Consider the following 13613-nt stretch of genomic DNA (forward strand, 5'->3'; position numbering starts at 1 on the left):
GAGAGAGAGAGAGAGAGAGAGAGAGAGAGAGAGAGAGAGAGAGAGAGTTGATGGCGTCATGCTAGGTTGGGAAAGTTTGGATTAAATCAGGGAGTCACTCAAGTTTAGTTTTGAATCTAATTAATAAGTGATTACATAATCATGTTTAGAGAGCTATGTCAATTACCTAATGGCTTCCACGAAATTGTTTCTGGAAGTTTCACAATTTATCATTAAATTCAGAATCTGGAGCTTCTGACTTGCCAGGTTATTTGGCCAGAAGCCCAGGACTGGACAGCCATACTGGGAATCTCTAATGATGTGCAAGGAGCTTGATGTTGCCATGGTAACTGCAAATAAAATGAGTGCCTGGGTGAATAAAATGCAGGCCCGGGAATAAGCCCCAGGGGAACCACTGCCCCACCTCAGGGTGCCTCTATGATTGGTGAATCATCCTTTGAAAGCACAATATCCCAGATACTTGCATCCAGAGGTAACAAGGGCAAGCATCTGAATGGGGCATGGGATGAGGTTTGGTGGTGTACGGACATCACTCCCCCTATCTCCCCGAGCTCCCAAAGGAGCTCTTTGTACTGCCCTAGCTATGGTTCCTTGGGAACCTCAGCTCTTAATTTCAAGAGGAGAAAAGAGTATGGTAGACTCCTCAGCATTCTTTTTTTGGCAGGGGCAGGGTAAGGGGGGAAGGTAGGGCAGTTGGGGTTAAGTGACTTGCCCAAGGTCACACAGTTGCTAAGTGTGTCAAGTGTCTGAGGTCAGATTTGAACTCAGGCCCTCCTGACTCCAGGGCTGGTGCTCTATTCACTGTGCCACCTAGCTGCCCCAGCTCCTCAGCATTCTTGAGAGGAGGGCTTGCATTCTCTTTCCTAGTCTGCCTTTCCATTAAGACAAGGGATAGTGGTTTTACCTGTGGATGTGAGATGCATAGGAAAGTTAAGATCGAGGTCTATAAGGCATAGAGAACTTGCTCATCATCGTTTTGCTACCTATGTAATCTTGACCAAATCACTTAATCTCTCTAAGTCTCAGTTTCCTCATCTATAAGAGGAGGGGGTTGGGCTAGATAGCATCAGTATTTCTTCCAGTTTTAAATCTATGATCTCTTCAACTCCATATTCTAATCTAAAGGACAAGACTGTAGGATCATAAATTTAGAATTGGAAGGGGCTCCAGAGGCCATCAAATTCATTTCCTTCATTTTACAAATGGCAAAACTGAAGCTCAGAAAGGTTAAGGGACTTGTTCAAGGTCACACAACTTGGAAGTGTCTGAAGGAAGATCTGAACTCATTTCTTCCTGACTCCAGGTCCAAGGTCCTTTTTTCAATACTACATTGTCGGCTGGATGTAGACTTAATTTTTTTTTTGCCAGCTCCAGTCACCCAAAATTGTGAAAGGTTAATGAGAGAATCTTAAGGATACCCAGGCAGACAAGCCACCTGGCACCTGCCTCTGAATTTGGGATCTAAGAGGAAGAGAAGGAGGAAATAGGGAAGCTATCTCTGCTTTTTGCTGGAGCCCAAAGGTGGGATAGGGAGGTCAGGAATGATTGTTACTGTTGTTGTCCGGTCATTTCAGTCATGTCTGACTCTTTGTGACCCCATTTGGCATTTTCTTGGCAATGAAAATTAAGTGGGTTGCCATATCCTTCTCTAGCTCATTTTACAGATGAGGAAACTGAGGCAAACAGACTTGAGTGACTTGCCCAGGGTCACACAGCTAGTTTGGGGTCAAATCTGAACCCAGGAAGATGTCTTCCACTTCATCCACTTTTCCACTTAGCTGCCCTAACCTCACTGAGTGAGACACAATGGATCTGACCGTCAGCACAGCTTGTCCAGCAGTTTGGTGGGCCCTGCTTCCGAGAAATTTACATAATAACTATGTAATTATGATAATTCCACCTCACAGAGGTGCTATGGTAATTGTGCCTTTTCCTTCTAATACCTCAAAGGGAGAAAAAAACAATTTAAAGGCTACTGAGCTCCACAGACTGAGGCACTACTTTCCATTTTTCTCCCTCTTCTTTCTTTGTCCACCCACTTCTTTTCTTTCTCTCCCTGCCTTCCCGTCCTCTGTCTCCCACTCCCTGTCTTCTCCCTCCTCCACTAAGTTTAGGCTGAGGATAAGGAGGGAAGAGAAGGCAAATTACTCCACAAAATCAGTGATCTTCATATACTGGGCAGCATAATAGAAATGACCCTGGTCCTGTCCTTTAGGGACTGGCTTCTAAGACACAGCAGCTTCTTCTAGCACCAGCATGGAATGGTTTTTATTTTTATTTACTTAAAAACATTTTTTGATTATTTATGTTTAGTTCTCAACATTCATTTCCACAAGATTTTGAGTTACAATTTTTCTCCCCGTCTTTTCCCATGCCCCCACCCCAAAATAGCAAGCCCACTGAATACCCCTTCCCCCAATCCGTTCTTCCGTATATCCTCCCCCATCACCCCCCTAACTTTCTAGCAGGGCAAGACGGATATGGAATGTTTTTTAATCCACAGGGAAAGTTCTGAAACTGGATCCCTGTCTCCTATCTGTCGCCTGACCTTTACTTGTTTGTAGAATTCCAATCCGTGGTGTTGCAGTTTGAATGGTGGCAATACAGCAAGAGGGAGCTTCTACTTAAGCTTGGTATGTTACCGCCCCCCCCCCCCCCATTAGACTGTAAGTTCTTTGAGGGCAGGGATTGTCTTTTTGCCTTTCTTTTTGTTCCCAGGGCTTACCATAGTTTAGCAGTTGTTGTCATGTCTGATTCTTCATGACCCCAGGACTGAACTGTCCGTGGAGTTTTCTTGGCAGGGATACTGTAGTGGTTTTCCATTCTCTTTTCTAGTGGATTAAAGCAAACAAAGATTAAGTGACTTACCCAAAGTCACTCGTCTAGTAAATGTCTGAGGCCAGATTTGAACTCAGGAAGATGAGTCTTCCCAATTCCTAGCTCAGTGCTCTGTGCTCTATGGCGCCACCTAGCTGCCTACTTGAGGCGATGACGTAAATTCAAAAAAGTGTTGATTTGGATGAGTATGCAAGATAGGTGATGAAAAGCTGTGTGAAGTCAGAAGGAAAAGATCACTTATCGATTGGGGAAATTAAGGAAAGTTTCATAGAAAAGGTAGTTTTTAAAGAGGGATCCTGCAGGATAAGTATGGTTTTGACAGATGACAATTAAAGTAGTTCAAAAGTATAATTCATTACTTCCTTGAATTCCCAGTCACTGTAGGTCTTTTTAAGCAGAGTCTGAATGAGTCCATGTAGGGTATGAACAGGGCATTCCTATGTATATACTATTGCCTCTGATGGTCTTCCAACTCTGGGATTCTGTGACAAATCTGAGGCACAAATGAGAAATGCTTTTGCCTTCAGAGCTGGGCAGAGATCCCAGGAGTTCCAGCTTCTAGTCAAGTATCTCCCCCAGGGGGTTCATTCATATCAGTAGGAACATAAGAGCTCAGAGGCTTTTCCCCAGCCCCCCTCTCCTTGCCTTCTAGAAGGGAAGTCTGGGCTTGTGAGTGGAGAATGACTTGCAAAACTGTAAAGTCATTGAAATTTGTCTTCTGTCCCCCCTCAGGGGCAGCTACCCTACCCACCTCCAGACCAAACACCCTGTTGCCCTATTCTCCCACTCTCCTCCAAACCCTGATCTCATATTCTTCATTCAACACATTAGTGATTAGTCTTGGGAGATAAGCTAAACCAGGTTGAGAGTAATTGACAGGCCTCAAACCCTTTGGTGAATTAGGGGGATGTCTACCCCCAAGCACATGAAGACTTTCCCAATGGGCAGATGAAAACAATTTGCTCCAATGGCCATGAAGATGGCCGAAGCAGGCTCTGTGGAGTGCTTAGGGCTTGGTCAGATATTGAGGATTTCAAGCTTACCACTCATCTTGATTTTTATCTTGCCATTGGACTTCAACAACTCTGGAAGGGAGAGTGAAGCTGAAAGATTCTATGCAACTCTGTCTCACTTAAATCCAATTTACACTTCAGTCAAGACATCACCTTGTGATGTTATTAGTCTTGGAAAATTAAGGATGAATAATAACAATAAAAGCAGCAGCCACAACTACAATGATAACAGCAATTTGTAACATCTGAATCTTTTTCCTTGTGGGGGCAGCGAGTCCATTTTGGAATTTAAGCTAATGAAATGAAGTTTTAAGAGTGAAATTTCAGGCTGCAGTCAGTGAGTGGGAGAGGATATGTTGGGACAATAGAGATAAAAATTCCACTAGCAGGGGTGGAAAATGAGTGAGGAGGAGGTGGGAGAGGAGGAGGAGAGAAACATTAACACGAACAAGGACAGAAAAGTAAAGAGGTTTAGGGGAGACAGCTAGCTGGTACAATGAACAAAATGCTGGATCTGGAGTCCTGACTTCAAATTCATCTTCAGACATTAACCAGCTGTGTGACCCTGCGCGTGCACGTGCATGCGTGCATGCATGTGTGTGTGTGAGAGAGAGACAGTCAGACAGACAGAGACAGAGAGACCCTGGGCAAGTACTTCAATGTCTGTCTGCCTCAGTTTCTTTATAATAAGTACCTACCTCCTGGGGTTGTTAAAATGCTAAAATGAGAGAACATGTACAAAGCACTACCCTAAAAGGTTATGTAAAGGCTATCTATTATAATATATGGGGTAAGGGAAACAGAGAATGAAAAAGAGAAGCAGGGAAAAGGAGAGAAAGGAAAGTGACTTAACTTTCTGGTTTGGTTGCAAGAGGAGTAACCTTTCCCCTTATTCATCATTTCAAAAGCCTCGCTATCACCCTTCAATCCAACCTAGCGCCTGACACCTGTTCCACTGGAGCCTGCAGGGGGGCTGTTGAGAAAAAGGAGCTGCTGGCATCTCGGAGTTCCTTCAAGGGGTATTTACAAGTCACACTTCACATAAAATAATGTTTCACTTCACCAGTATGTTTGGGCAAATGAAGCAAGAGTCTAAACAACTAAGACAGTAAAGAAGAAGCGATCATTGGAAGAGGATAAGGGGCATTCACCCTTGAAGGTGTGTTTGGGTGAAAATATTGTGGGACCTCACTAATTCAGATTCAGTGAAAGGAAAGCCGAGCAGAATCATTCCCAAATTGCTACTGCTTTTTGGCAATCTCTTCCTGTATGCCCTATAAGCACCTCAAATTCAATGTTTTCACGAGGAACTGAATCTCTACTTGTTGGCAATGTTATCACAGGAATTTCTTTTAGGAGATGGGTTGGATTAAATGGCTGCAGTCCCTTTTAATTCTAAAGATTCTGTAATTCTATGACCTGCAGCCTCCTTACTGACATTCCACATTCCACATCTCAACACATCTGACAAGTAAGCAAAGTTCAAACAATTCTTTCACCGAATCAAAGTTTGGTTGTTTTCAGGAGATGACCAATGACCAACAAACTCCCTCAATTCAATTTAATCCAAAAAGATTTATTTAGTAACTACTATGTACACACACTGCATTAGAACAGAGGTTCAATCTTGGATGACCCCTAATTGATCTGTGCCAATGTCCACAGTAGTGCCAAAGGACCTTCCATTGTGGATACAGGACTATAACTAGCCCATATTGTAGTTGCAAAAAAATTCATATGGGAGTTGGTGCTGTTGGTGAGACAAAATGAGGACAGCTCATCCCCCAGAGCAAAGATTTTTGATGTTTTCTTGTGTCATAGACCCCTGTGGTAGCCTGGTGAAACCTACATCCCCCTTAGAATAATATGTTTAAGTGCATAAAATAAAATATGTAGAATTACAAAGGAGATTAATCCCAAAATACTGAAAGTAAGACAAGATATTTTTGTCCTATTCAAGTTCGTGAACAACTTGGGGGCCCAGAAGCATCCCTTTGGTTAACTTCCTTGAGAAGATATTCTATTGGCTGGGTCTTAGCCAGTATAGAGCCACTGACTCAGAAACTTGGGAGGGGGGAAGAACAAAATCTCAAAGAAATCTGGCCTCAGACATTTACTAGCTGTGTGACCCTGGGCAAGTCACTTAACCCTGTTTGCCTCAGTTTCCTCATCTGCAAAATGAGAGGAAGGAAATGGCAAACCTTTCCTGTATCTTTGCCAAGAAAATCGCAAATGGGGTCACAGTTTGAAATGGCTGAACAACCTTCAGAAAGTGCTTTGTAAAACTTAAAGGGTTACAGATATGTGAATTATTATTATTATTAATTTTATTATAGAAAAATGTTGAGTCATGTCCAACTCTTCATAACCTATTTGGAGTTTTCTTGGTAAAGATACTGGAATGCTTTGCATTTCCTTCTCCAGCTCATTTGACAGATGAGGGAACTAAGGCAAACAGGATTAGGTGACTTACCCAGAGTCACACAGATAGCAAGTGTTCAAGGCCATATTTGAACTTAGCAAGATGAGGGTTTCTGACTCCCAGGACAGCACTATATCTTCTGCACCACCTAGATGCCCAAAGCAAATTTATAATGAAGCTCAAATGGCTGCAACAGAGAGAAGAATGATAAGGTCAAAGTCTGGAGTTCTTGCTGGGCCTTAGACTACAGCAATTCACTATAGAAAGGGAGAAGTAAATATGTCAGAAGCTGATGAGAAAGCAGTCTCATTGTTGGAGCCGGATAGGAAGTAATGGGGCTAGGAGCTATCAACCTCTTATAGAGAACATGAAATTTATGTGTCATGTGTGTTGTTGTCTAAAAGTAAAGACAGTTCAGCTCAAGTTTGACGTGGATAGGTATCTGTTCTGAAATCTGGCCTGTTCCTCTCTAAAGGAGGCTGAGATCTACTTCTTTGTGGGAAGCTGGAGAAAGGGACATGGGTGAGCATTTGCTCCTTTCCTCACCTATCTCCGATTATATCTGTCCACCACACTTCAAATAGTTAGTCTAGGCCCCAGCAGGGGTAGAGAAGGCCACATGTGGCTTTCTAGGTCCTCAGGTGTTGCCTTTTGACTGGGTCCAAGTTTTATAGAATAAATCCTTTTATTAAGGGGATTTGTTCTGTGAAGTTTGGATTCAGTCAAAGGGCCACATTTGAGGACCTAAAGGGCCACACGTGGCCTTGAGGCCATGGGTTCCCCATCCCTGGCTCTAGAGGAATCTAGTTTTTCCCCTGATCACTCTCTTTTATTTTCTTTTTGGAGGTAATTGGCATTAAGTGACCTGCCCAGGGTCAAAAAGCTGGTGAATGTCTGAGGATGGATTTGAACTCAGGTCCTCCTGACTCAAAGTTTTTTCCACTATACCACCTAGCTGCCCTTTCCCAATCACTCTCAAGGGAGATTAGCACTTCCTTTACACTTGCTAGTTTAGCTCCCTCCCACCAAATGATGGTTACACAAAACATCATCTATAATAGCTAGTAAACAAAAAAAATCAAAGTAAATAGTAAAAAGAAATTGGGGATGTTATTCATATTAGAATAAAGAATAAATCAGCTTTTCTGCTGGAAGTGAGATACAATTTCAGCTCAAAACCAGCAAACAACTTTACCAAGAAATTAATCTTAGCTGTCTATAGGGTTGTAGGTTCTGAAGTCAAGGGATATGATATGGAACAACTTCCTCTACATATCTGTAGCTCTCAGAACTCCTGTCAGCCATTCAAAAGTTCATGCTTCATCTCCCTAGACTTGCCTCTCAAAATCCTCCAAACAGCTTAAGAAATCCATTTGACAAATGTTTGTTGGAATTACCAAGATAGTACTTACATGGTCTTACAGCTAGGTTGGACCAATTCTCAGGATCCCAGGGGATGCTTTCAAACCAGAGCAAGATGCTGGGAGGTGGGAGGTTTTGATGTCACTAGAGGGAGTGGAGCTAATATTAAGAAGGAAATTTCTGACCACCACTGTTCTTAGTCTTCTCATACCATGTGTAAGATGGGCAGATTCCTACATTAGATAGGACAGCCTTGGATTCTGACATCCTGCCTCTCTTGAGGTACTTACCCAATCACCCTCATCACCTTACATACACACACACACACACACACACACATATTCTGTCTCTCATTGGGCTCCATTCTCTCCTCTTTCCATTAATACAATCTTCTATTTCTAGAGTGACAATTTATAAAGCATAATTGTTATTTTAACTGATTTTCACATTAACCCTTTGAGTGAGTGAAGACAAGAATGATCTGTTTTACAAATAAGAAAAATGAAATCAAGTCAAAGGGATTTGCCCAATGTAACTCCCTATTACTATCAGTGAATTACAGTGATAGCTGTATTAATAGCGCACTATTAACCAGCTGCATGACCTTGGGCAATCACTGGATTTGAATAAGAGCCGGTAGGCCTTTCAGTCCAACTCCCTCGTTTTTGCAGATGAGAAAACAGGCCCAATGCGACTGTGACATGTCCAGAGTCCCAGTGGATGAGTCAGAGGCAGGATTCAAGTCCAAGTCCTCTGATTCCAGCACTCCTTTCACTGCACTACAGTCTCACTTCTGTAAGAAGAGGAAGTTGGACCAGTCAAGACAGTCGACATTCACATAGTGCTTTACAATTCACAAACCACTTTTCACTCGTTATTTTACCAACAGTTAAATGAGGTATAAATCAGATCTCATTCTCATGAGAAAAATGACAGGTTGTAATTTGCTCAAGATCAGTGTCAGAGATAAACTCTGGTCCTTCTGGGTCTAATATTTTATTATTCAACTAGTCACCTCATGACTCTTGGCCAAGCACACTTGTCCCTTTACCATACTGCCTCTTTCCTCAGTCTCCCCTCTGGATGCCAGAGGTACAGCCTCCCTGTGCATTATTCACAATGGCAAACAGGACAACTATGCACATGCCAAAGGGTAACTTTCCTTTTGGGGTGACTGCCCAAGGATTCCTCCTTTGACTCTCTGCAAGGATTATATTTACTGAACCACCTGCCTCCTACTATGTGAGCTGAAATGTGAGCATTTTATCTTTAGAGGTCCAGATTCATGGTCCCCAAAGATCCTGATTTGGGAGCTAGGTTGTTCTCTTAGGAGTCCTGTCCCAATTTCTTGCCAACTTCTCTTAAAAACTTGCAATTAAGGAGTGTTTTTGCTGTTGTTTTGCTTTTTGGGGGGCAATTGGGGTTAACTGACTTGCCCAAGGTCACATGGCTAGTTTTGTGTTAAGTGTCTGAGGCTGGATTTGAACTCGGGTCCTCCTGACTCCAGGGCCAGTGCTCTACTCACTGCACTACCTAGCCACCCCAAGGAGTGTTTTAGAAAGGGTTTTTCCTCCAAACCTTCTGGTCCACCCTTAACACAGAGGCTTACTAGTTTTTGCTCCTGGTCAAGCCAGTTGCTTCACATATTTTTAGGAGGGTTTTAGTACTATGGAGCCAATAGGTGTTTTACTCTCATCCTTCAGGGTGAATTGGCAAGACCTCCAAAAAGAATGAGCAGCTCACCTACCTCAGAGAAAAACCTACCTTGGGAAATTTAGATTTTTATTTGAAGTTTAACATAGTTTATTTATGCTCTGGTGAAAAATTATCTTCACAGATAAACATAATCTATAGTGCCTTTTATTTCTTCTTTTTGCCAGCAATGATATTTGTCTTTACACCTGACTTCCTTCATTTTGTTCTTGTGTTCCTTTCGCTGCTTTCTTGATGTCTTTTTCTTCTCTTACAGGCCATGCCTTGCAAGTCTGTGCTTTGGTTCATTTTTCTTTGCGTAGTCAAAGGAATCATAAATCATGCCAAAGCCTGTTGTTTTGCCATCACCAAAATGGGTTCTGAATCCAAAGACAAAAATGATGTCTGGGGTTGTCTTGTATATCTTGGACAGTTTTTCTCGAATTTCAGTCTTGGGCACTGTGGCCTTTCCAGGATGAAGGACATCTATAACCATCTGTTAACGCTGAAGAAGTCCATTTGTCATGAATTTCTTGGTTCTGATGGTTACAGTGTCATTCATGGTGGTGGCCGGCTCCTTGAGCAGGAGAAAGAAAGGAATTTAGATTTTTTAGCAGCCGGATGTGGAAGTTAAAAGTTCCCTTTTGAGATCATCTCAATATAACAGAATTACATCCATACCCTCTAAGTAGGCTCCTTTTAACAGTCCTAGTGATAACATTCTGAAGAGTTACATGCATCATCTTCTGTATCATACAGGGATGTGAACAGTTTAGTTTTGGTTAGTCTCTTATGATTTCTCACTATAGTTACCTTTTCATGCTTGCATCTTTTGCTTGAATGTCAAAATTTCTATTCAGCTCTGGTCTTTTACTTAAAAGTTCTCTATTTCATTAAATGCTCATCCCCTCCCCCCATATTATTATACTTATTTTTGCTGGGTAGGTTTTTCTTGGTTGTAATCTTAGCACCTTTGCCTATGGAATACCATATTCCAAGCCCCCTGCTCCTTTATAGTGGTAGTTGCTAAATCTTGTGATGCTAACGGCAACTTCATAGTATTTGGGAGTTCTGGATTTTGGCTATAATATTCCTGGGAGTTTTCATTTGGGGATTTCTTTTAGGAGGTAATGTCTAGTTTGTCTCTGGTTCTAAGATATCTGGGCAATTTTCCTTCATAATTTCTTGAAATATGATATCTAGGCTTTTTTTCTGGGGGAGGGGGGAACACATGGTGCATGACTTTCAGGTAGTTCAATGACTCTTAAAGTTTTTCTTTATTTTCCTACGAGATATTTCACTTTCTTCTCTATTTGCAGTATTTTGACTTCTGTTTTATCATATTGTGATGTCTCACATAGTAATTTTCTTCCAGATGGCCAATTTTAAGTTTTAAGGAATCATTTTCTTCAGTGAGGTTTTGCACTAAAAAAAAATAATAATAATAAATTTGGCCAATTTAGATTTTTAAGGAGCTATTTTATTTACCATATGACCTAATATGATTTTTAAGGAGTTATTTCCTTCAATATTTTTTGTATCTTTTATAAATTTCTCAAGCAGCTCTCTTTTCCCCAATTTATCTCTACACCCTTATTTTTTCATAAATTTCATAATTTTTTCATAAATTCCTCAAGCAGCTCTTTTCCCCAATTTATCTCTACACCCTTATTTGACTTACAAAATTATTTTTTGCTCTTTTAAAAAAATTTCTTAATTCTAGGAATTCCTGTTGGTCTTGGGTCCAATCTGCATTTCTCTTTGAGGCTTTGCCTGCAGGTGTTTTCAAGGAATTGTCTTGAGCGTCCCTGTCACCATAGTAGCTTTCAATGGTCAGATTCTTTTTTGTTTGTATACTGTTTCCAACTTACTTCTTGAATATGGACTTTATGTTAGTGTTGGGCTTTGTTGGGCCCAAAACATCTGGCTTCAGCTTCTTTTAAGTCCTTTTACTGCCTTCATAGCTCAGTCTGAGACCCTGTAGGTTTTAACTGCTTCCAAAGTGGTATTATCACAGCAGAGTTCTGTTCACTGCCCTCCTGCTCTGCAAGTTGCTAACCCAGTTTGTCTATTGGCTTGTGTGTAATTGAATTTCTGTAGTGTTGCTGAATTCAGTTACACCCCACTGGGAGATTACATAGGTTCATAGTGACTGAACTGCTGGATTCCTCTGGTCTCCTCTCCTGGTTTAGTCCACTACAGCCTTCTGTGTAGGGCTGTTCAGTCCTCACTCTGTTCTTGGGCTCAGAGCCACACAACTATCATCCTGGAATTTGTTCCTTGCCCTTACATTTGTAGGGCCCCTGCAACTGGGTGATAAGAACTGCCAGATGGCACCTCTTCCTGCTCCCAATGTTAGTACAGGGCTTCCCTGAGATCCCTCTGCTAAAGTGTTCAGTCTCCTTGCCATCCTTGGACTGTTCCCTGCTGCTGCTGCCACCCTCAAAACCCACTGCCAATTCTGCCTGTTATGGCACTGCTGCAGCTACTGCTGCACTGCATTAGTGGCCAGCTCCTATTCAAAATACAGTGTCCAAAGACCTGTTTTCCTAAGTTGCCCTGGGCTAAAAAAAAAAAAAAAATGATTCTCTGTGACATTTTCTTGGCCTTTCTAATCAGAATTATCTGGCACTTTATTAGTAGTTATAGAGGACAATATGAAGGAGCTATCGCAAAATTGCTATATATTCCACCATCTTGACTCCACCCTCAGAGTTAAAGTTTTCAATTCATGCTCCTAGGTTGAACCCTAGCTAGTTCAACATAGAATAAGAGATTTAGAGGTATAAGGGAACTTCAAGGTCATCTGGTCCAAACCTTAAATTTGATAGCTGAGCAAACTGAGGCCCAACAACATTATGGCCTACCTCAGTCAACATACTATACGAAGCACTGATAAGTATCCTCCTTATCAGTGCCTTCCTCCAATCTCTTAAAAAAGTAACTTGAATTGCTTTGATAATATTCTCTCTTGGCTAACCTGTCTGCCCAACTGTACCTTCTCTTGGTCCCCTTTACCAATTCTGTATCAGTGTCATACCCAGCAAGCTTGGGGTTGCTAAGGCTATCCAGAGTCTCCTTTTTCATTCTTTACTATCTCATTAGCTCCCGTAGATTTAATTGGTGATCTTGTTAGTTCCTACAGATTCCATTACTATTTCTACGCGGATGATTCCCACATCTTTCTATCCGCATACACATAGAACATTCCATCTCCCATCTCTGTGCCTTTGCATTAGCTGTCCCTTTACCTGCAGACCTTTTAATTTCCCTGGTTCCCTTTAAGATTCAGTCCAAAGGCTTCGGTAGGCCTTCCTTCCCCATTTTCTCCTATCTATCCCATATATATTTGTACACATCTAATTATTCATGTTGTCTCCCATTAGAATGTAACCTCTTGGTGAGCAAACTGTTTTTGCCTTTCTTTTATCCCCAACAGTTAGCAGTGACTGGTAAATGACTAAGGCTTAACAAATGCTTGATTAAAGCATAATTTTGTATTTACTTAGATGTGTATTTGTTGTCTTTCCTTAATATAACAAGCCCCTTGAAGAGAGGGATATATATATATATATATATTTTTTTTTTACCTTCTAGTACCTGCCATATAGGAGCTTAATAGATGCTTATGAAACGAATATATATGGTCACATGGGTCATCTCTTGATAGAACCAGAATTTTAATCCAGGTCCTCTGACTCTCAAATACATTGCTTTTGCCATAGAAGCACCCATTACAGCCTATTCTGACATACAGATGAGACACCCAATCAGCATTTGGGGGGAATAGTGGGGGCAGTTTGGTGACTAATATGACAACTGGGAACTCACCAACAGCAGCCCAAGCGTACTGGGCAGACTTCCCTCTCTTCCCATTTCTCATCCCACTCCTGGGAGTCTTTGCCCTGTGTGCTTCTCTCCAATACTCACCCCCCTCCTTGCCCCATTCCCACTGTCATGTGAAATAACATGGGTCAGATAGCATAAGATGTTATGGATCAAAGGTTATACTACCTTGAACAACTTTTTTAGGACAGCAGCACAGGTACTTTCTCAAGCCTCTGAGTTTTAGGGTCAACTCACCCCAAATCATAAGCCCCAACTTTGAGACCCCTGTCTTAGCACCTCTGGATCTAAATAGAAACAGATCAAACCAAATGATGTAGTTCTTCCTCATCCCACAAAATCACCCATAGGTATGGGAAGAGAGATATTAGTTGGTATAGATCCACTTATGCCCAAGGATAGAGTGAGATTGTCCTCTAATGGTGAGTCAAGGCGACAGC

At 41.7% G+C, this 13613-nt stretch overlaps 1 protein-coding gene across 1 annotated transcript in view; it reads right to left on the reverse strand.

Annotated features, from left to right (window-relative positions):
- Positions 1-9856: 9856 nt before the first annotated feature.
- Positions 9857-13613, reverse strand: part of GOSR2 (golgi SNAP receptor complex member 2) — a 29436-nt gene continuing 25679 nt past the window's right edge. Inside the window, exon 7 of the mRNA XM_069076199.1 lies at positions 9857-9904. Coding sequence (XP_068932300.1) covers positions 9882-9904 — 23 coding nt within the window. The 3' untranslated portion in view covers positions 9857-9881. The remainder of the gene's footprint in view (positions 9905-13613) is intronic.

Source organism: Petaurus breviceps, unplaced genomic scaffold (assembly GCF_028583685.1).
Source record: "Petaurus breviceps papuanus isolate PSGF00001 unplaced genomic scaffold, PetGlider_PUasm1.0 90925, whole genome shotgun sequence".
Lineage (NCBI taxonomy): Eukaryota > Metazoa > Chordata > Mammalia > Diprotodontia > Petauridae > Petaurus > Petaurus breviceps.